Source organism: Trichophyton rubrum (assembly GCF_000151425.1).
Source record: "Trichophyton rubrum CBS 118892 genomic scaffold supercont2.2, whole genome shotgun sequence".
NCBI lineage: Eukaryota > Fungi > Ascomycota > Eurotiomycetes > Onygenales > Arthrodermataceae > Trichophyton > Trichophyton rubrum.
In genome coordinates, this window is record NW_003456427.1 from 893,726 (window position 1) to 915,296 (window position 21,571).

Here is a 21,571-nt window from a genome sequence, read left to right on the forward strand (position 1 = left end):
GATTAGTCTTCGTTGACGAGCACAACCGACACAAGCGACTCAAAGGTAGGAAACCCCCCTTACTACGCCTACCCCTACACTACGGACATACACACATCAACAAGATGTAGGACAGGAAAGACTGACACTTTGCAGTGATGAGAGCCTGCAATGGCTGTCGCAAGCGCAAGATCAAGTGCGACTCGGCTACCACCAACATCTGGCCCTGCTCGGCCTGTACTAGACTCAAGCTTGTCTGCATCCCACCTTCCATCGACCAGGACAGCGAGCCGGCCGCCCACGAGCAGATCCTCGACTTCTCCCAGCCCGCTCCTCCAGCAGGTTCAGGTGCTCTTCCGCCGCTACCGCCGCCGCCGCCGCCGCCGCCTGCTGCTCCCCCGGCCTCGTCTTCGCAGATACACACCACCTCCCAGCCGTCCTTCCATGCGCGGGAGTATTACCCGGCCGAGCCAGCACGACGGGCCGGAGACCTGCGCGGCTACGAGAGCGATTCTCAGCTGTATCAAGCCCAGCAGCAGCAGCAGCAGCAGCAGCCTCACCAGTATCTCACTTCGCCTACAGATGACGGGCGGTTCTACCAACATTCGCCCGTAGACGCCTCCCATGGACAGCTACAGCATGCCTTTCACTACCCCCAACATCCGCAGGCAGCACCATCACCACCACCGGCACCTGCTCAGATACATCGAAACCCGCCACCACCGTTCCCCGTATCAACGCCTCAGCCTATCATCCAGGTTTCTGAGCCACCTCCACAAACACCAACAAACTCGAGCGATCTTACAACGGCTTTCAACGAGCTCAAAATTGACGAAACTGGCATTGGTAAGGCACTCTCGGCTCTCAAAACACCCCCTCCGTTTCAGATGCATACTAACACGCACATCTCTCTAGCACCATATATAAATCAAGAGTCAAAGGACCATATAAAACCACAGACTGCTCTGGCCGAGTGCGAACAGTCTCTACCACCGCTGTACAATGGCGCGAATTCGTCCCTGCAGTTCCCTGCGGAGCTCATGCCCTCCGACACCGAGGCGCTCGAGTACTTCAGAGTCTACTTTGATGATCTACATCCTTACCTCCCTGTAATCCCTAGGAACTACTTCTACGAGCAATGGCGGCGAGAGAAGTGGGATATCTCCCCTCTCCTGCTCAGCGCGCTTTTTGCCTGTTCCGCCAGGGCTCTCAACGATACCGCAAAGGCTACCAAGTGGCTTGCCCTCGCTAACAGTACGTACTGTCTCTCTCTCTCTCTCTCCTTTCCCCTCCCCCTCGCATTTACCTTGTGAGTGCTACTTTGGCTAACCTGGTGGTAGAATTCGAGCCGGAATTCATGGAAGCGCCTCGTCTCACCACCGTACAGGCTCTGTTGCTTATTATGAAGGCCCGAGAAGCCATGCCACGCCCAGGGTACTACTACCGCTCATGGCAGACGATCAAGACGATCATCTCAATGGCCAAGGACCTCGAACTGCATCAGCATTACCAATACCACGCAGAGGGCAAGCTTTGTGGCTACGACACCGTGGAGTGTCTCATTCGCACCCGCGTCTGGCAGACTATTCTTGTTGTCGAGATAATGGTTGGAGGGCCCCAAGGTACGTCCAAGATGTTTAAAATACATCCCATGCATATCATGCATACCATATGCATACCATGCAGATCCATACTAACAGTTGACAGGACGCTCGGAGTTTGGCGTGGAGACAGACACGGTAGAGATCCGTCCGTCCTGGGATATCCCCAACCTCGATGCCTACGAAGTCGAACGGTCAAGACAGTTCAGCTACTTCGTCCATAATGCTCTCAATATTCGTCGCATAGTTGACGTCTTCCACAAGGTGAAAAAGACCAAGGACTGGGGCGCCAATCCGCAGTTTGCCCGGAACAACCCTCTTTTCGAGGCTTGGTACAACAGCCTGCCACCAGATCTCATGGTCACCTACCCACCAGATGGTTCGCCTCCATGGATTCCTTCGCATTTTCTCGCAAACATGCATTCCCACTTTGAACTGGCCAAGATCATGCTACATCGCCCCCAATTTGTCGCCGCCAGCTCATTTCCAGCAGGCGGAGAATGGAGACATCACTTCTCGATATGCTACAGCTCGGCTAAGGCGATCTGCCGGCTGCAGGAAGCCCTACTCTCCTCCTTTGGCGTATCAGGTTTCCTGTGCATGCAGAGAGGTATCAACTTCTCCATCTACTGCATCCTGACCAGTGTCATGTTACATCTTGTAGCCATCACCTCTCCAGACCCGGAATTCAACAAAGATTCCAGGTCATATTTTACTCGGCACATGAGAGTTCTGGAATCGTGCAGCTCTTCCTGGCCCATGACGGAATTACAGTCGCAACTTGCTGCTCTACGCCTTGCTTTCTCCGCAGACATCAACAAGCCGTTCGAGCTGAAGCCAACTTTCCCCTACGGCAGCCCAGTCGGGCCCCCGTCTCAGTCTCTGCCTCCCAGTGATGCGATGTACCATTCGTCGCCATCATACAGTGAAGCCCAAGAACCTGCTCAGGGCACGGGGAATCTTCCCTTCTCCGACTCATACCCCATCAGTCCACCTGTTTCCACGCAGACGAGCGTAAAGCCCGAGTCTCCTGCAACGGGCACATATGGCCTGCTGCAGCCCTACGACACTACTCGCGCTCCACCTCCAATGACATCCATGCCACTTGTCGATGAAAACAGCTGGAATCCTTCGAGAATCATAACGTACGTATTAAACTCCCCAAATTACCATAATATGCCACACACACTAACTAATTACTCTTCGATATAGACAATGGGACCTTGCGTTTTCAGGGAACATAAACTCTAACTCACCTCCCTCCGCAACATCATCAACCAACAGCACAGTTGTTCCTGACCCCCATTCTCTCTACCCATCTTCCTCTACCATGGCAAATGCCAATGGCAGCCCAGGCTCCGGCGCCGCCCAGTACTCAGATTACTCCCAGCCTCTCATGCCACTGGTCGATCCTAATCAGCCTACGCAGGTCTCCATGCCTGCACATCAGTACAACATGCTGCCCGTTGTCATGGGGGCCAGAGACTGGCAACGTAGTGTGGCCAGCGTTATTGATCCCGAGGGCGCGAAGAGAAGATGGGATGATGCTGACAGCTACGGTGACGAACAGGCTAAACGGAGAAGATGATTACAACTGACATGTACACAAATACCTGTCAATTTCTTTCTTGGTTTCTTTCTTTATGTCTTTTTCTTTTTTCTTTTTCTTTTCTTTTCTTTTCTTTTTTTATTTTTATTTTTATTTTTTTTTTTTCGCTTGTGTGGTCCCACTGGGTTCGGTTTCTGGTTTCTGGTTGCCGGCGTCTTGTCTCCTGGGATATGATCTGATGCTATTTACCACTATTCACGAATTTTTCTTGGAGTATACTGGATCTCTTTTTGGATGGTTTGTATGCTTCCCATCGTTATTGTTACTTCTCACGGCACCCCCTTCATACCTTTACCCTACCCTCTGCATTCGCATTCGCATCTCACTCACTCGTTTGGTTATTCCGACGTTCCTTACTACATAATACTTAATTCCACCCCCTTTCCTTTGCTCCTTGCATCTACGCTACGATTTATGCCTTGGGATATGGGTCTTTGCTTTGTTTTCTTTTTTCTTTGCTCTCTGCTAGCCAGAATACTCTCGTTTTCCCCACGGACGGATGCCGTTGAAACCATCGTGCGAAAAATCCTATTCTACACTTCTACTTCCATATTTTTCTCTAGTTTGAAAGGGGGTTCTTGGGCTTCGGGCAATGTACATCATTTTTCCTTGGCTGGTTCATTCCCTGCCTGCATGTCATGTTGAGTGGTTTAACTGATTTCAAATTATTGATACCCTTCCTCTCGACCTGGAAACGCAACTGATTGAGATGAGATGGTCATGGCAAACAGAAAGCAGGGGTATTTCCCGGTTTTCTTATTCGTTATGTTCTTAAAAGAAATTACTGCTGGGATGTTTTTTCTTATATCGATACGGAGTATAAGTGGGATAATATATACATACATGGCTTTGCCCGTCCACGGGTTGGATCAAGTTGGTTACAAGAATTAGAAAACGGCCATGTCGGCTGTGCGGCCTGGAGAGGCGTGATAATGTCAACATGAATCGTGAAAATTATAACTATTAACAGGGTGTGGCAAATATACCCCCTATACTAAGCTCAGTATATGCCACACTTGCAGACGGCGGACCGGACGGACGAACTTCTGTCCGCGACACCTCCCTTAAGTATACACTTGTCTGAGAGATGACATGACAGTATTTCTGCCCAAGTAGCGATGTGCATGCATATCCCGAAACTGCTCCCATGCTTCCTGATTGCATGATGCGCCCCGCTAGCAAAATACATCGCAAGGATAGGTGCATGTTGACAAGGAGTCTAGGTAGAAAAATGCCAAACCCTGCCCACACGCATGTTGCTATGTATGGGGGGTATGCACAGCACCACGATAACCCAGCATTCTCGAGCTCCATACGCATCCATTCCGCGTCACCATTCCCGGCCAAAATCCGCCCCAAAAGCGAATGGTAGGGACATGCCCCTAATTTATAACCAATAAGGATAATTCAGCTCCTTCGTAGTCGCCAAATTATTCAATATCCGGTCTCTGGCATCATGATCATCCCGCCTTCGTGCCGCTTATTATCAAAAATAGCACAAGTCAATTGGTATCATAACATCGTTTGCTGTCTATCGAATTTCTCTTTGTTCCGATGGGCGTGGCAGCGGTCATGCGCCCTTTTTAAAACAAACTATCCATCGTCGAAACTTCCGCCCGGCTTCTAGAACCCCAAGAAACGGATAATATGATGCATGTCATTATCCATCCACCATTTACCGTCCCACACCAATCCTCTCGTCTCGAGTTCGGACTATCCGCGCCTTGTCGCCAGGTAAGGGTTTCAGTTCGTCATTTGGATCAACCCCTGCCCGATTGGAGCTGGACATCGACTCCCCGTCGCGATCTCGAGCCCCGTCGTTTTCAGCCTTGTTGCCTGATGAACTTGCCTTCTTTGAACTCTTGTTTTTGAGCTCCTGCTGACGGCGGAGCTGCGCTTCTTCGAAGGCAATTATGTCCTCGGATGTCACTGTAATAGCGGTTGGCTTGCGGCGGAGCATCCTTGCTGCGTTGGAATAGTTGATATTGTAATCAACTGCAAATATGCAATGTCTGTCTGTCTGTTTTCTGGAACTCTGACTCTAGCTGTAGGATCTCAGCTCGATGCGGGGAACGTTTGGCAGCGTAAAACCGGGAAATCCTGATCGCCTGTTTCTAGGAGTTTTGTGACCCAGCGACCAACCGGTAGATGTTTTATAGATTTAACAGTAAGAAGATGTTTTCGTTTGATCGAAACATTGGAAGTTGATTCATATTCAGTTTTGATAGAGAGAAAGAAAACGAGATAGAGAGAAAAAGCCTTCCTTATCGGGCAAACAGTTATGTTTGCATTGTTTGCACTGTTTGTGCTGGTTGCAGTGATGACTAATAGTATCATTCGTATTTTATGTAAGCTACATACAATATAAAATACCAATTCACGTGACTATATCAATTTTGGTCGAAACTTTCTTTGCGAAACTTCAAAGTTGAAGAAAAGCAGAGGAAAAGAAGCGACGCTGCGGTCGACTCGAAGATATCAGTCGTCAGCAGGACCTGCAGCGAGTGCCTGACATGGCGGCCCAGATATTCCGACGTCCTGCGACGGGAGCGTTGCAATTGACCAGAAATTCTCTCGTTACGACCCGGGAATTCACATCGACATGCCTTCGTTCTGAAGAAGATAAACCCCCGTCTTGTAAGCAAAATCGTCTCTCCGTAATGGCACATTTGCCTCGTCTTTATGCTAATATTCCTACGTAAAGCTCCAAGAAAACCTTCAGGCGACTTCTCCAGCCGCCGAGGGGCGGCAGTGCGACGAGTCCAGGACATCTTTGATCGGACATCCGCTCCCCAAAATACTGCCTCAGGATCGAAAATCCGCTTCACAACCGACAATGAAAGCTTCAATGCCCGCACAATGCGACTGAATGGTCCCCCAGGTGGCAATGGCAACAAACCCGGTGGCCCCATGCTTTCAATGAACGCAGACAAACTAAAGGAAAGACTTAGACAACGGGGAGGTATGGGACGCGGTAGGGGAGGGGGTGGTATAGGCGGCACACGGATGCCACGTATGGCGCGCACTTTCAAAAAACGGAAGCTAGTCGATCCTCAACAGTTGGAGGACGCCAGGAGGCTCGAAGAGGAAGCGCAGGCGCAGGGTGAAGAAGACGTGCAAGAATTCGTGGAATATGAACAAGAATTCCAAGAGAGGGGGAAACACAAACCGGCCGTCCGCTACAACCCTCAGCCATATACCGCCGAGACTCTAAAGGAAACATGGCCGGCTCTGGCGATAGACGCAGCTTCGAATACCAGCACCATCCGTGAGAAACTCTCGTGGTTCGGTGAATCATACGTGGGATGTGAGGAGCTTCCCGAAGACCTGGCAAAGAGAGTCTACCAGGGAAAACGAGTCCTTTTCTCCAGCGAGACACAGAAGACCGAGACTATGAAGTTCGTTAAGCAACTGGCTAGCGAACATGCAAATGAGCTTAGCCAGAGGAAGGGAAAAACTGTCGAGCCAGCTGATGTGCAGTTCGAGAATGTGAGCAAAGAGGAGAAATCGCATATGATTTCCTCCTTGATCCGAGGAGCATACGACCAACCCTTCAAGCTCGATGCCGATGCCTCTCCAATTCTCAAGAATGTCCTAAGAAACCTGTCGAACAACCACACCTACCACACCGAGCACACTCAACGGTTCATGGGCAGCCTTATGCAGAATCTCCCTCTCAAGAAAGTAAAGGCTAAGGCTAAGTCTGTTTAGCAGGCGCATCCCGGTGTATAATATTTTTATATAGAGGAATTTCATGTATTAATAACTTATTTCATAGTATGAGTTTTACCGACTGGCTTTTTCCACGATAACTTGCAATTCTAATGTACAATACTGCTGGAAAGTAATGTGCCGCCGAAAATGATATCAATCCCCAACATGACCTTCCCATTATGCTTCCAATGCCTTTTTGGCCGCCTCAAAAACATCCTTCACTTCCTTCTGACCTTTCTCAGAAATCTTCTCCATCTGATCTATGGCCTTGCGTACATCATCCGGCCGAAGCTTCTTAAGTTCCTTACCCTTCAGTTTTTTATTCAGTGCCGCGCGCCCATTACGGACAATGTTAGATGCCCTTTCCATAGCTATTTTAGCATCTTTAACCGTCTGTTCTCGGGACTCCTTCGTCGGAGGAGGAATCGGGACATTCAATTGAAGCAGGTTGTGAGGGTCTGTTTGGGGGTTCAGCGATAGATCGGACGAGATAATCGCAGACATGACATGTTTGACGTCCTAGAAACTTATATTAGCAGTGTATATCATAAAAAAAGGGTCCAACGCGTATACACACATGCTCCTCTCCAACAAGTATCGACACTGATCTGCCTCCTTTAGGAATAACAGACGCAACCTCCCCCAGCTTGACGGTCTCCTTGCTGCTCGAGCTGGCGCCCTTTTTCCCCTTCCCGACATCGACGCTGCCCGGCTTGTGCAGTGACACTCGTAGATTTTCAATGGCTTCAGGTGTAACTCTCCCGCCGCCGCGCAGTTTTGCAAGATCCTCTTTTAGCCTTGAAACGGCATCTTTGATGCTGTCATTGAGGGAAGAGAAATCAAACGGGTCCTCTGCGCCAGCACCACCGGCAGCAGCAGCCTTGTCGTTATCCTTTGGACTTTCTTTCGAGCCTTTCTTCTTCAGTAGAGTAAAACTCTGGGAGAAATTTCGGCTGGATGGGTAAGTAATGGTTGACTGGAGGGCGTATCTGCTTTCGCTGTGTATGCGGTTGTTGGTCGTGTGAGTGTGTATGCAGCGGCGAGGAGAGACGGTAGGGAGTCGTTTGTTTCGTAGCACGCTGCGTAAAGCAGTGCATTGTGCTAACTGGGTTGTACTCGACATGGTGAGATATGAATTCCTGTGTTGTGTCGGTCTTCTTGTTGTAAGTTGATGATACCGCAGCTAGAAGTTGCAAGGTTTTAGCTTAGGAGATCCGACTCCGCCAATTTTGCTTTAAAGCCACTGTGACTACCCAGATCTTTGAACACGAGAATCTACAGATTATTATTTTGGCAGACAAATAATGATTGCAGAGCTGTCACTGAAATTGGGGACTTTTTGTAGCATATATCCATTGTACTACCTATCGAAGCCTCAGAAAGTGTAGCATCCGGACGCACATAACAGACATAAACACATAGGGAATAAAATAAAAGGAAAAAGGCGTAACAAGGAAAAAGAGGAACAGAGTAAAGATCATCCCGTTTTTATTTAGCCCACAAAATTCAAAGACAATTCTGAAAAAGAGGAAGAAGAAAGGCAGCGAAGAAACATAACACGGTTCATTTTCAAGGTCATGTTCAAACTCTAGCTTTTTTTCCTTTCTTCTTTCTTTCATCCCATCATGCGCACACCGCGGCTTTCGCCGTCGTTGAAATGATAAACAAAACACATGTCATTAGGCTATGTCTTGCCAAGCAAATCAAATCTTCGTCTTTTTAGTTGGTTTTGGGAGGATTGGTTGATAGTTTCAGGCGTTTATCGGGTGGACATGGCCTTTGTGATGAGTCTCTTCAAAGCAAGCTCCTTCTTCTTGAGGTCCTCGGGGGAGGAGTCCTCGACCTCGAGCTGAGCCATGGCGTCGCTGAGAGCAGACTCGATCTTGTCCTTGTTGCCACGCTTGATCTTGAGGGACATGCCTGGGTCGGTGATGATCTCCTCAACACGGGAGATGTAGGACTCGAGCTGCTGGCGGGCCTCGAAGCGCTGGCTAAAGGCCTCGTCACTGGACTTGAACTTGGCGGCATCTACACATGCATTTATTAGTGAATTGAGACAACTGATATTACAGGGTAGAAGGGGCAGAGCGTACCGCTGATCATAGCCTCGATCTCGGCGCTGGAGAGCTTGCCAACAGCGTTGGAGATGGTAATGTTGGAGCTGCGGCCGGAAGACTTCTCGGTGGCAGTGACCTTCAAGATACCGTTGACGTCGACCTCGAAGACGACTTCAAGGGCGGCATCACCAGCCTTCATTGGTGGGATGGGGGAGAGAGTGAACTCTCCAAGGGAGGTGTTGTCCTCGCAGTTGGTACGCTCACCCTGGTAGACGGGGAACTGGACGGTCTGCTGGTTGTCGACAACAGTAGTGAAGGTACGCTTCTTGATGGTTGGGACAGTCTGACCACGGGGGACGACGGGAGCGAAGATGTTACCCTCCATGGCAACACCGAGTGAGAGTGGGACGACGTCCAAAAGGAGGAGGTCACTGGTGTCAGCAGAAGTGGCCTTTCCGGAGAGGATACCGGCCTGGACGGCGGCACCGTAGGCAACAGCCTCATCGGGGTTGATACCCTAAACATTTGTTAACAGTGAACTGGAGTAGAAGAGAAAAAGGAGTATAGGCTCACCTTCTCGAGCTTCTTGCCATCGAAAGCATCGCTCAAGAGCTTCTGGACGCGGGGAATACGGGTGGAACCACCAACAAGGACGATCTCGTCGACCTTGCTCTTGTCAATGCCAGCATCCTTAAGGACCTGCTGGACGGGCTCGAGGGTGGCAGCGAAGATCTTGGCGTTCAAGTCCTCGAAACGAGCACGAGTGATCTGGGCATTGAAGTCCTCACCGTCGAAGAGAGAGTCAATCTCGACGGTAGTCTGAGTAGCGCTGGAAAGAGTACGCTTAGCACGCTCGCAAGCAGTGCGGAGTCTTCGGAGGGCTCTGGAGTCACCGGAGAGATCCTTCTTGGTCTTGCGGGTAAACTCCTTCTTGAAGTGGTCGAGGAGGTTGGTGTCGAAATCCTGACCACCAAGATGGGTATCACCGGCAGTGGCCTTGACGGTGAAGACACCGCCCTGGATGTTGAGGAGGGAGACATCGAAAGTACCACCACCGAGATCGTAGATGAGGACATTGCGCTCCTTCTCGGACTTTCCAGAGCCGAGACCGTAGGCAATGGCGGCAGCAGTGGGCTCGTTGATGATACGGAGAACGTTGAGACCGGCAATGGCACCAGCATCCTTGGTGGCCTGTCTCTGGTTGTCGTTGAAGTAGGCTGGGACAGTGATGACAGCCTTGGAGACGCTCTTTCCGAGCTTAGTCTCGGCAACCTCTTTCATCTATAGATATCAATTAGTTCTACTACTTAGAATGGACAACCCCCCTCAATTGCGGAGAGATAAATACACACCTTCATGAGAACCATGGAGGAGATCTCCTGGGGAGAGAAGACCTTGGTCTCGTTAAGGTACTGGACCTGGACGACTGGGTTGCCGCCCTGTTCAATGACCTTGAATGGCCAGGACTCGACATCCTTCTTGACAACGGGATCCTCGAATCGTCGTCCGATAAGACGCCTAATTGCCACAGAAGTTAGCATCCCCACTCCCCACCATCACCACTCAAAACATGGAGAGCACGCTTTGCCAGAGAAGATCCCGTTTCCACTCTTGCAATTGAGATCTCTCCCGTTTTGTCTCTGGTGACTAGCTGCATGCACTCACTTGATATCGAAGATGGTGTTCTCAGGGTTCATGGCGGCCTGGTTCTTAGCGGCCTCACCGATCAAACGCTCCTCATCGGTGAAGGAGACGAAGGAGGGAGTAGTAAAGCTACCCTGCTCGTTGGCGACTATTTCACACGTTAACAATCATCCTCAGCGCAAAGCGAAGCCGTCCCACATACTGATCTCAACGTTGGCGCCCTCATAGTTGGCAACGCAAGAGTAGGTTGTGCCTATTGAAATTTTCACAATTAGCCAATTATCCCCGAACTAACCACGCAGAATAGCCCGCCCGCAGATAATCACTCGTCTGCTCGTCTCCTGTCCGTCTGCGGGCTCTGGCGTGGTGGTCTACCGCACTGCTTGCTCGCCTCGCTTGCGGTGCTCAGGACATCCCACTTACCAAGATCGATGCCGATAGCACCGTCGTAAGTTTCAGTAGACATGCTGGGCCACGAAAAAGAAAAGCGAAATCTCCTTCGTCTAGTTCTTTCGATTCCTTCAGTGGTCTTTTCCTTTCTCGCTGCTCAACGACTTAGAAGAAAAGTCGGACGTTGTAGTCTTTTCGTGGTGGGCGTTTGGAAAAAAGAGTCGGCGGTGGAATTTTTTTTTATATGGAGAAAAAAAAAAGAAGAAAAAAAAAGTAAATAAAAAACGAAAAAAGAAGTTTCTGTGTATGAAAATTACCGTAATTTACACTAGGCGAGTTAGTATCACGTGATATAAAAATGACAAAAGGGACAAAAGGGACGTAAATGGAGAGAACGAGAAGAAGATGCTAGAGATGAATGCAGGTAAAGTAATTTACAGGCAGGATTAGCCACCGGGGATGCCATCCACAACACCATGAACACCTAGCCAAAGACCGAGCCATGTGCCTGCCACAAGGAAAAAGAGAAATGAAACAAAAGGACCGAAGGAGGAGACTAAGACCGCAAGAGATTGACGAAAACAATGACTCGCTCCGTCGTCTCGCCGTCTGCCTTGCCAGACACGCCGACGACAAGCTTGTTGACGCCCTCGCGTAGCCGCACATCGTATGCAAACCGGGTATAGTCTGTAAACGGCACAACCGAGGTGGTCGGTGGAGTGGGATTCTTCTGGTCACAGACAGTAAAGTAGTGCTGCGTAGGGCGCCGGTGGGAGGACGACGCAATGATGGGGTTGAAACTTATGAGGTTGATGCATGAGGGTAGGGTTAGGCTTATGGGTTGAGAGGGAAGGACGGGTGAGCAAGGCAGGGAAATGTGGAAGGGTTGGCGGAGAGGTAGGGATGAGTGAGATGATATGGATATCTGTGATATGAGACCGTTGCCGTATGCTATGACAATGTTATTAGCAATTGAACACGTGTATACTAATGGCAAACGGGGGGTGACATACCTTTGTTTCTTGCCTGAGATAGCTTCTCCCAATCAGCCGTCGATAGCGCTGTCGCGCCTGTGCTTGTACTTTTCGCCGGTGGTTCGGGGGCAGCAGGAGCTGGTGTTGGAGTAACAGCCTGGGCAGCCTGTAGGCTTGGTGAAGGCTTTGCTGATGTCTCTGGCTTGGGGGCTGTTTCGCGCTCCAACTCTGCCTCTGCTCGCCTCGTGAGCGGTGTCCGAGACCAAAGTGAAGGCCCGTTGGTAGCAGGGGCAGCTCCCGTACCGTTGACAGTAGCTGAGATAGGAGCTGGTGAAGCTGTGGCCACAGGAGCCCTTGCAGAGCCTGTTCTGTCTCGCAGGGTTCGTGTTGGCGTCGCTTGTACATTGTTAGTGGTCGGTTTAGGTACCTCAATCCCGTTTGTCCCGGCCCTAACAAGCTCTTGTTGTCGTTTAAGCGCTTCAGTATCAACTCTCACGCCAGGCACTTTCGAAGTAGCGGAAGCAGTATCCGTCTGCTGTTGTCTGGCAGGCAGCCGTAGCTTAAGTTTCGACGCCGTTGGAGCAGCAGGCGGTTCTGGTGTTGATGTGGCTGCTCCTAGTTTTAGCCGTATCTTCGTTCCACCTCCGGTACCACTGCTTTCTTCCTCAGGTGCGGGAACCGTTTTTCTCGTTTCTGCTATCCGGGTATTTATGAATTTCTCAAGCTCGCCCGCAAGAATGGCAATGTCACTCTCGTCTTCATTAAATATCCGTGCATTAGTCCACAGATAGTTAACTTCATCGATAAACGCTTTCCAAGACCTAAACGGGTTGGGAGCCTTGGATTTTGAGGTTGTAGGCTTTCTTCTGTCTGTGCCACGAACTGTTCGTAGAATACCTCGCAGTGAGACAGGGTGATCTATCACGTCGTAGTATTCCTTATATAGGTGTTTATCTGGGAGGTTAATGAAAGGTGCAAACTTTTCTTCGCCGCTATAGTGGTTGTTAGCTCACTGGTACTCAGAAATCTGGCTAGAGTGGCCAACTTACTCCTCGTCTTGCATGCGGATAGCTTCATTCAGTATTCCTTCCAAGGCGGCCTGGAATTTACTTGCAACAGCAGCATCAGGATCTTCTTTCCGGGCGTCTGTCTGGTTTTGGTCACGATCAATTGTCGATATACGTCCGCCCGCACGTCTTGAGGACCTTGTTCGCTCCTCTCGAGGTGTTGGCTCTGGCTCAGCTTCCACTTCGGCTTCGGCTTCGGCTTCTGCTTCATTCTCGGATTCCTCCTCTCCTTCCGGGAGCTCGTCGATAAAGTCTTCTTCTTCTACCTCATTGTTGGGCAATGGGGTTGAAAAAGGAGCGTAGTTTGGGTCTTTATACGCAGGGTTAACCTTGGGCATCTCCGCAACCACGATCTTGCGAATCCGCTCTGCGTTAGAGAAGAGCAGAGAGCTCTTCTCGTTGTAGAATTTCGCATTGGATACCATGCGTCGGAGGTCAGCTTCAAGCGAAGTCAATTGGGTATATCCGTGATTCCTGAGTTTTTTCTAGATGCTAGCGTATTAACAATACAATGCCGGTTGCTATTAAGTTGGTAGCGTGTCGGTACCTCGATAATATCAAGAGCGATAGGGAGTCGGATGGTAAGGTAGTATTCAGGATACTCTTTCTATTGAGAAACGTTAGCGAACAGTCGAAAATTGGCAAGACAAGGTATAAGAATCCACGAACCCCATCAGGAAGCTCCAGGAACTCGGTAGCTATAGGTTGTCCACTAAGCATGCACTGTCAGCTCTGTGCGTAATGAACAACGATAAACAATCAGCAGGTAAACGTACTATTTATCGACTGCCGTCTTAATCTTATCTAGTATCTCGAGGCCATGCCGCGTTGTTCGTTCAGGCGTCTCGTTGGTCTCGGGCGTGTAGATCTATGACGGAAACCAAGAGTCGGGCGTTAGTACACGGCTCTTCAAGCAACCACTAAAGCCTACCAAGGATTAAGGCGTAGAAAAAAAAAATAAAGGTGCAGCAGCTATGTTGCGCCGGGCGCGACCACCAGCCCTTCATTTGACCTTCAACGCTACGGGTAAACGACCAGTTACAGGAGCAGCCAGCTTCGCCTGATCTCCGCGACGCTTCCTGTCCAGCAAGCACCGGCGTCAGGCGCGAAACTACCCCGGCTGGCGTAGCTCTGCGGCCAACGCTGCGGGCGCAAGCAGCCTCCCCCGTAACTATGATGTATACCCGAGCAAAGCCCATTGAACCGGACGACTATTTGGCCACACCAGCACAACAACCGGCCAACTTCTTCGCCATTTCTGCACGCGGAGCCGACAATCTAAACAGACCGCTCAACTCACCGAGACTCTGCGCCGCTTCTGTTCTTTGAGGGGCCGCTCTGGCGCCCCGCCATTGTTTGCGCGTCGCTTGGTGGACATAGCTACCAGACAGGTTCCTGAGCTTAGCTAGCCTCGTGTTTCGATTGGGGGGTTTGGACGGAGGGAGAGAGGCAAGGCGGGCGGCTTCTCCGACTGGCGGCGTCGCGAGGGCATCTAGGTCGCGCGGCGGAGGGCAAAGGAGCCAGAAGTGAGGCCGGCGAGTATCTTCTTCTTCTTCTCCGCCTGGCGATGCGAGACTTGGGAGTCGCAAAAGATGCGAAAGTCGAAGACGACGAAAAGGCGTCGTGAAGCTGCCACTTTTGGAAGTCATGTGATATGCTGATTAAGACAATCTCGTCTTTTCATTGGATGGAACTTCGAATATATCCACGTTGTCATTGGATAATAGCTATATTTCAAACTTTTCTCATTGGCTCTGTGTATTTATTTCTGGCCAATGACTACCCTCGCCTGCTACTTGTTTATTACTCCTTTTGCGCCCCTCGCTGGGCTTAAGCGCGGGACGAACCTTTTCGACTTTCTTCTTCGCTTTTCTCCCTGTGTCTCGAAACGCTTTGCCGCCCTCAACTTGTATATCTTCGCTCGCTCTCGAGAGCAGAGACATCGCGGACAGTCAGAGAGTGCTTGTTTTTGTGCGACCCCGGCGAGCACGTTGGGCGTGTTGTTTTGCCGGCTCAGCTCTTCCGCCGTCCTCGTGAGCACCCGCTACTGTGCCCTTTTTGACCCCTCCAGCGACTTTCTCAGTCGCTACGACTCGACTTACGCCCGAGCTGCTTCTACACACCTACGCACCGCGCCCTTCTTTTTGGCTCTTCTTTCGGCACCCATTGAACATTATACTTGGCTGATACTCGCCCGTCGTCCTGCTGTTGGAGCTCCTTGCGCAAACCCGTGCGGGCTGGCACCTGTCTCAGCAGACCCTGCACTTGGACTACCCTCGCTTTCCCGCACCACCAGAACTGTCCCTTACGAGGCCTCGACGAAGCGCACGACACCATGGATATCGAAATGTCTAGACGGAATAAGAAACCGAGACTGCTCCTCGAGTCTGAGAAGCAGAAACTCGAGGAGTTTGCGGACGGCATTCACTACTCTGCCAGGTTGGCCACACCCCCCTCCGGCTTCTGGCAGAGAGCCTCATGCTAACTGGCTATATGACTAGGTATTCCGATAACGAGTACGAGTACAGACACGTTCAGCTGCCGAAGCCCATGCTCAAGAAGATCCCCACCGAATACTTTGATCACTCCAAGGGCACGTTGAAGCTGTTGTGGGAAGAAGAGTGGCGGGGACTCGGGATCACTCAGGTACGGCTACCTCCACCTACACCGAAGAACAACAGTAAAAAAAACACGACGCTGACTTGACCTGTGCAGAGTCTGGGATGGGAACATTACGAAGTCCATGAGCCGGAGCCGCACATCCTGCTATTCAAGTGAGTGGCCGCTCCCTTTCCCATCGGTTGCCGCGGGCAGGCCAATTTCTAATATTTTTGTCTAGGCGACCGGTGAACTACCAACCGCCCGTCTCCCAGTAACCCACCCAGTTCGCCTATCCATCCGCCTTCCACCACCTACCTTATACTTCTCGCTCTGTCCATTTGCCGGCGTTTTCTCATGTCTATTGTGATATGTTATCTCACGAATCTAAATTAACGGCTTCTTACTCCTCTCCTCGTTTTACTCCCGCCACAAAAATATTCTCTTTTACTTCAGACCTCCATTCCTACCTTCGCCATTCCCCAAGCATCGTGGGTCATCATATTAGCGAGCCAGATTCCTTTCGACTTCTCTCAAAGATTCCTTTTATTTTCCCACAACCACTATCTTATCTTTTGTTCTCAAAGATGAAAACTAGTTCAGAGCCGAATCTTTATTAAGATATATACTCAGTTGTTATTTCAACTTTGTTCCGCTATCTCGCCTAGCTACGGTCACCCTCTCTACACTGGACAAGAAGTGCAATTAATTAAACCCCAACCCTATCTATTGGGTCTCTGACGTGTTTACCCAACATCGCATCTCGGCTCATCAAACGACGTTCTTCTCCACCCATTCGAGCCATTGGTCCTTCGTGAAGCTGCTACTGATGCTTCTTTCCTCGATACCCTTGCACCAGCTCTGTTAGTCTCCAGAAACCCGGCATTTAGCTTAATACTAGCATGCACAGATCCACTCACATTGAAGAACACTGTTGGCGTAACATGCACGCCCACAACCCTGGTGGCCTATATTTATAAGCATCGTTAGTATACACGGTCACATCGTCGGTCCATTCCGCAAGGTATACCACGCCCTCTTTCATAGCCCCTTACCTTTGTCATGATTTTCACATCTGCCGTCACGCCATTCCCGCCATTCAGATCCCCGCCCGCACTCGGCTTATCTGATATACGCAACAACCCCATAACAGCCTCCTCGTCAACGCCCACTTCCTTACTAGCGAGCTTAGCTAGTCGTTCGTAGGTCTGATTCCTTGTCTCATTAACCACATTGGCATCAAAGTACTCCTTTTGATGCTCGAACAGAGCAGCGCTAAATTGCTGGAACTTTGTAGGTGCCAGCTTGAGAACAGCCAGTGCTGCCTCAATCGCAAGAGTAGAAGATGGGTGCCATGGCTGTATTTGTGGGCGGAAAATCACCGTGAGGCGTGACGAGGCGGCTTCGGGGAGCGAGGGGAGGACTTGGCCATAAAACGTTTTGAACAGTTTGGCAGAGAACTATGCAATTTGGTAAGTAGAGTGTTTTTCTCGGGTAAGTCCGGTACTCATACAGGGCAGACATAGTCCAGGTCTATCATTCGGTCAATCTCTGTTAGTTAATAGATCTCGTAGTACATAGCTGCATGGTAAACTTACATATCTCAAGAGTATGGCGGGCCTCGGCTGCACCAGCCATCTTGAGGCCAGCGAATTTTGGTTGAAGAGACATGTTTGAACCGGTACGGCTTTAACAGATGGATTCAAGACCTCATTGAGTACACTTCAAAGCAGGTTAGAGTGGGATTTCGATTTTATCGGTTGGTTAGCGGTTATTGTTGGATTTCTTGACCCCGCGAGACTTTTCTGTAGCTATATTTACATTACGTCATAGTCACAATATCAAGTCTGAACAGTTGGTCAAACAACACCGGATATACAGTCTCAAAAAAAGATATCATGTATCTCTATCAATACAACTGGACAAACCGATCCTAAAGAAGAGAAGCAAGGGAAAGAGGTATATACCGAGGCCCGCTCCAAACACCGTCTATCGAATGAGCAACAGAAGACAAGCATAGAATGGAAAAGAAAATCGTCAAAGCAATATCTGGGAGACCTCTGTGACGCATTACAAAAGGCGCAAAAAGGGCATGATCCCGCCAATCAGACGGAAACATGGTATCACGGATGGCGGCGCGGTGCCTGGAAATAAGGCATGATAGATACCAAATCCATACCAACTTCCACCCTATTGTTTATGGGGTTGTAAACCCCTTTTGCGTAGACATTGCACCAGCCCTGTGGTCCATGTAGAGTTATCATCCCTGCAATAATGAACACCCCAGGTGGCGGCGACTTATACCTGCCTGGCGATTGTCTTAGCATCGTCAAGAACAATCCCACCGCGGAACGTAGATCGGGCATTTTATCATTCTCCCCATATCTGTTTTTGTCGGTTAAGTCGTAGACGACAACGGGCTGGAAGGGGCTGCTGCTTCTGACATCTGGTTTATCCAGCATCGTGGGTTTCTGAAAGGTCGAAGTGTCTTCGCTACTTCCAGGCATCCAAGAGAGAATGGGCAGGATATATGGGGTGTTGACTGATTCTTCCGCCTGGCGCTGAGCTTCGAGACGGCCGTTATTATCGAAACGCAGTCTATTTAGAAAGCTTTCCAGCCTGGCGCGTTTTAGTGCAAGATAATAATAGCCTGCGCGTATGAATGACGCTGTGACTCGGAATGGTTCAAGCACGTTCCATATCATGTCCCCTTTTTCTGTGGTTACAGGCTGCGAAGTCCATTTAAATCCATCATCGGACCATTCCAATCTGCAAACTTTTTTAGCAAAGGACAATTGAAAGCTTGGAGACGCTAAAACAAGCTTACCCAGACCGCACATATGTTGGGGGCGTTTTGTATGGAAATGCATGAGTTAGATGGAGGAATTTCACTTGGAGAGGGCTTCCAGTGAAGCGAGTGATACGAGGATCTCGGGAGAAATTTTCCAATACATGCATTACGAGATGGTCTAGATGTCCATGTTAGCCCCTTATCAAAGCCAGCCGTGAAGATGCCTGTCAACCTATCATACCTTTAATATATCGCAAATTGCCCGAGGCAAGGGCTATCCTGAAATTCGTGTGCCATTCAGGATCGTTTGGAGTGTATGGTTCCCCTTCTACCAGGCGGGGCAACCCAAGTGGAATAAATATTGGTTCGTCTTCCTCCTTTGCTTCTTCGGTGTCATTCTTGTCATCATTAACACCAAGAGATCGAGCAGGCCTCTGTACTCCCGTTGTCTCTAGTTTCATAGGTCCATCTTCTTCGGGATCAAGTTCCAATTTATCAAGCGGCCTTAGAGCAATTTCCGCCCACATGTATGTCCCTATGCCATAGGCCGCGACGGTCCAAAGTGCTCGCCTAGTTTACAACAAACAAGTGTTAGCCAGTGCTCACCCCGAAGCTTGTATGCTACTCTGGTCCCAGTAATATAGAGGAGGCGCACCGAAACCATGTTTCCCTTATTCTCACTCGTTGTACTTGTATCAGCCCGTGTGGTTGGTAGGATGTCAAACGCCGTATCTGGAAGAGCACCAACGGACGGCGGAAGCCTGTCGCCCTGAAAAATAAACTCATTTGACCAGGCGTCTTTTTGTATATTTATATTCGCAAAAGCATACTGAAGATCTGGAGGTCAGTCCTGACATTCGCTTTGCCGAGTCGCGCTGTGGATGTGGAGGATCCCGGTCAGACCACCTTTAAAATCGCTGGGAGAATGGACACGCAGAGGAATGGGGTATCTGTAAGAGTGTATAGTAAATGAGCGATCAAAATCATAAGCGAAACAATGCGAAAAAAAATACAGGAGTTGGATGGTTAATCTCTCTATCCTGTCTCTCTGCCTCGTCTCTTTGCGTCTATCAACTTTTTTTCTGGAAGTCGGTGGGCACTATCTCAGTCACGTGAACATCTCTCAAGTCGTTGGATGAAGCTGAGTTGCAGGTTGAGATGGTCAAGACAACCAGCGACGAAGAGACAGAATCGACCACACTCGCCGACGGCTGTCGATAGCTACGGTTCAGCAGATGAGATAGCCTCTGCTCTGTCTAGTGCTGACGACTTTGGCTGCGTTGGGTAGCTGGGAGAGTGGCCAGCTGCCGCCATCAATACGATCGATACCAGGCAAGCTCCTGTGTTTAGTTGACCTGACTGCATCCATAGAGCTACGACTACGAGCGCCATCACGATGAAAAGTGTCTTCTGCAATCTAGCGGTGGTGCTGTCCACGTTTACAGCTACATCCTTCGCCCAGGATTATCTCGTTCATATGCTTGAGGACAGCGCGGGCGTGGATTCTTGGAAGCCGAGAGCTGGAGATAGTCGACAACGGAGCCCAGATATTGCGAAACTGCTGCTGGAACGGCGATTGGGATGGCCTGAATCGTCCTCTACCGTTGGCGAAGTGGATGAGGAGACTATCCGGGAATTGAATCTCTTCGGAGGTCAGCAGGCCTTGCCTTTTACCGACATCAACAAAGAGCAGCCACACAAGCTGTTGTTGATCCTTGAAGGCGTAGGCTCAGAAGACAGTAAGTGCATGGCTGTGTATGGGGCTTGAAGACGTCGATGGATCTGGTTGCTAACTTGATGATATTTAGTCAAATCGCTGGAGACAAAAACACCGCACGCTTTCTCCATTTCAAGCCCGCCAGCATTCTATCTAGATGATTCGATATTATCTTCATTCGTTTCAGAAAAGTCACAGAGTTGCCATGATCCAAATACCTGCCTATATGGTGAAGAAGAGGCCTCGTGTACTGGGTTTGTAGTTCTGAGAAGCCAAGTGAGTTTCAAACCAGATAAGCTGCTTGTTTCTATTCCATCTTTGATGGACTAACCATTCCCAGAACTCCGGTGCCTGCCCCCAAGACACCCAACTTTTCTCCGAGATGCCGGATTGTACGTCAAAATCGGCCACGATTCAGAAACTTATTGAGCAAGTCATTGCGGGCTCTTCTACATATAAACATACTTCCTTTGTTATCCGTCTTAGAGCTTCCGTAAGTCCAAACCCAAGCCCGAGATACATTGCATATCACATTCTTACAAGTTACTTTTACTAGAAATCTCCTCTTCTCCAGGATGGGGAATTTACTTCCCTTTTCAAGTCCCTTGCTGCTCTTAGCTCTGACCTCAATGTGGAATCCACCGTCATCACAGTCCCATACGACACCTACAAGAACCGCAGCCAGACACGCCTCCCTGCCGACAAACCCAAGCTGAAGCTGCACCAAGGCTTATCCGCTGCTAAGAAAGCTGTGCGTGCTGATGCCACCTCCACATCCATGGCAAGACCATCTGCCACCGCCAAACCTACTCCCGCGTTCCATCTGCCCGTATGCTACACCAAAAATGAAACCTGCACTGAGCGAACTAATAACTGCTCGGGTCATGGATCATGCTACCTGAAACGCACGTCTTCAAAGAATTCCACCTCCTCCAGTAACGAAAATGACTGCTATGCATGCAAGTGCCACCGCACTGTTGTTTCCACCAACAAAGATGGGAAGACAAAGACTCTCCAGTGGGGCGGCCCTGACTGCTCCAAGAGAGATGTCAGCATGCAGTTCTGGCTCATTGGCGGATTGAGTGTGGTTCTTGTTTTGGGAGTTGCCTATGGTGTCGGAATGCTGTTCAGCATTGGAGAAGAGGAGTTGCCTGGTGTGCTCAGTGCAGGCGTCACACCCCCCAAACAGAAGTGATGAAACGAAGCCTCGATTTTTTTCTTTTTTTTTCATATCAGTGTTTATCGATCTACATTTTGCAGTTTATGTGCGGGTTGTTAATTTGCTTGTATAGTATTTCCTATACGTCTGCTCTTCGGTTCAATCATATATATCCAACCCTACATTGAATTATGTCCCTTGTGTCCTGGGACATGCACCAAAATAATAATCTACATTACTAGATTATGCGTTTTACGGTTACACCTTAATA

The 21,571-nt window shown here is 49.7% G+C and overlaps 11 protein-coding genes across 11 annotated transcripts; 5 read left to right on the forward strand and 6 right to left on the reverse strand.

The window, feature by feature from the left end:
* The first annotated feature begins 511 nt into the window (after positions 1–511).
* On the forward strand, positions 512–3,293 carry TERG_01878 (uncharacterized protein). The gene is made up of 2 exons (XM_047747822.1): positions 512–2,725; positions 2,793–3,293. The coding sequence occupies exons 1-2, from the start codon at positions 1,938–1,940 to the stop codon at positions 3,166–3,168; spliced, it is 1,164 nt and encodes a 387-aa protein (XP_047603787.1). The 5' UTR covers positions 512–1,937; the 3' UTR covers positions 3,169–3,293.
* Positions 3,294–3,295: 2 nt separating this feature from the next.
* On the forward strand, positions 3,296–4,763 carry TERG_01879 (uncharacterized protein). The gene has a single exon (XM_003237110.2). The coding sequence runs from the start codon at positions 3,424–3,426 to the stop codon at positions 3,832–3,834; it is 411 nt and encodes a 136-aa protein (XP_003237158.1). The 5' UTR covers positions 3,296–3,423; the 3' UTR covers positions 3,835–4,763.
* Positions 4,764–4,864: 101 nt separating this feature from the next.
* Positions 4,865–5,149, reverse strand: TERG_11773 (uncharacterized protein; the record flags this gene model as incomplete). The annotated part of the gene is made up of 1 exon (XM_047750835.1): positions 4,865–5,149. The coding sequence occupies one exon, from the start codon at positions 5,147–5,149 to the stop codon at positions 4,865–4,867; it is 285 nt and encodes a 94-aa protein (XP_047605527.1).
* A 553-nt stretch (positions 5,150–5,702) lies between these two features.
* Positions 5,703–6,900, forward strand: TERG_01881 (uncharacterized protein; the record flags this gene model as incomplete). Its single annotated transcript, XM_003237111.1, has 2 exons — positions 5,703–5,826; positions 5,894–6,900. 2 exons carry the CDS (start codon positions 5,703–5,705, stop codon positions 6,898–6,900), a joined length of 1,131 nt encoding a protein of 376 aa, XP_003237159.1.
* A 41-nt stretch (positions 6,901–6,941) lies between these two features.
* On the reverse strand, positions 6,942–8,026 carry TERG_01882 (ribosome recycling factor domain-containing protein; the record flags this gene model as incomplete). The annotated part of the gene is made up of 2 exons (XM_003237112.2): positions 6,942–7,422; positions 7,481–8,026. 2 exons carry the CDS (start codon positions 8,024–8,026, stop codon positions 7,081–7,083), a joined length of 888 nt encoding a protein of 295 aa, XP_003237160.1. The 3' UTR covers positions 6,942–7,080.
* Positions 8,027–8,662: 636 nt separating this feature from the next.
* TERG_01883 (hsp75-like protein) lies at positions 8,663–11,070 on the reverse strand (the record flags this gene model as incomplete). Its single annotated transcript, XM_003237113.1, has 7 exons — positions 8,663–8,931; positions 8,997–9,477; positions 9,534–10,241; positions 10,313–10,478; positions 10,626–10,752; positions 10,807–10,857; positions 11,028–11,070. 7 exons carry the CDS (start codon positions 11,068–11,070, stop codon positions 8,663–8,665), a joined length of 1,845 nt encoding a protein of 614 aa, XP_003237161.1.
* Positions 11,071–11,286: 216 nt separating this feature from the next.
* On the reverse strand, positions 11,287–14,576 carry TERG_01884 (uncharacterized protein). The gene is made up of 7 exons (XM_003237114.2): positions 14,336–14,576; positions 13,812–13,903; positions 13,705–13,747; positions 13,583–13,642; positions 13,018–13,520; positions 12,008–12,960; positions 11,287–11,945 (listed from the first exon to the last, which is right to left on the reverse strand). The coding sequence occupies exons 1-7, from the start codon at positions 14,411–14,413 to the stop codon at positions 11,551–11,553; spliced, it is 2,124 nt and encodes a 707-aa protein (XP_003237162.1). The 5' UTR covers positions 14,414–14,576; the 3' UTR covers positions 11,287–11,550.
* Positions 14,577–15,370: 794 nt separating this feature from the next.
* Positions 15,371–15,911, forward strand: TERG_01885 (cyclin-dependent kinase regulatory subunit; the record flags this gene model as incomplete). Its single annotated transcript, XM_003237115.1, has 4 exons — positions 15,371–15,474; positions 15,537–15,681; positions 15,751–15,809; positions 15,875–15,911. 4 exons carry the CDS (start codon positions 15,371–15,373, stop codon positions 15,909–15,911), a joined length of 345 nt encoding a protein of 114 aa, XP_003237163.1.
* A 493-nt stretch (positions 15,912–16,404) lies between these two features.
* On the reverse strand, positions 16,405–17,304 carry TERG_01886 (uncharacterized protein; the record flags this gene model as incomplete). Its single annotated transcript, XM_003237116.1, has 5 exons — positions 16,405–16,482; positions 16,554–16,601; positions 16,689–17,093; positions 17,147–17,166; positions 17,232–17,304. The coding sequence occupies 5 exons, from the start codon at positions 17,302–17,304 to the stop codon at positions 16,405–16,407; spliced, it is 624 nt and encodes a 207-aa protein (XP_003237164.1).
* A 452-nt stretch (positions 17,305–17,756) lies between these two features.
* On the reverse strand, positions 17,757–19,210 carry TERG_01887 (uncharacterized protein; the record flags this gene model as incomplete). The annotated part of the gene is made up of 4 exons (XM_003237117.1): positions 17,757–18,402; positions 18,461–18,602; positions 18,666–18,994; positions 19,080–19,210. 4 exons carry the CDS (start codon positions 19,208–19,210, stop codon positions 17,757–17,759), a joined length of 1,248 nt encoding a protein of 415 aa, XP_003237165.1.
* Positions 19,211–19,820: 610 nt separating this feature from the next.
* On the forward strand, positions 19,821–21,336 carry TERG_01888 (uncharacterized protein; the record flags this gene model as incomplete). Its single annotated transcript, XM_003237118.1, has 4 exons — positions 19,821–20,163; positions 20,233–20,417; positions 20,482–20,634; positions 20,698–21,336. The coding sequence occupies 4 exons, from the start codon at positions 19,821–19,823 to the stop codon at positions 21,334–21,336; spliced, it is 1,320 nt and encodes a 439-aa protein (XP_003237166.1).
* Positions 21,337–21,571: the final 235 nt, after the last annotated feature.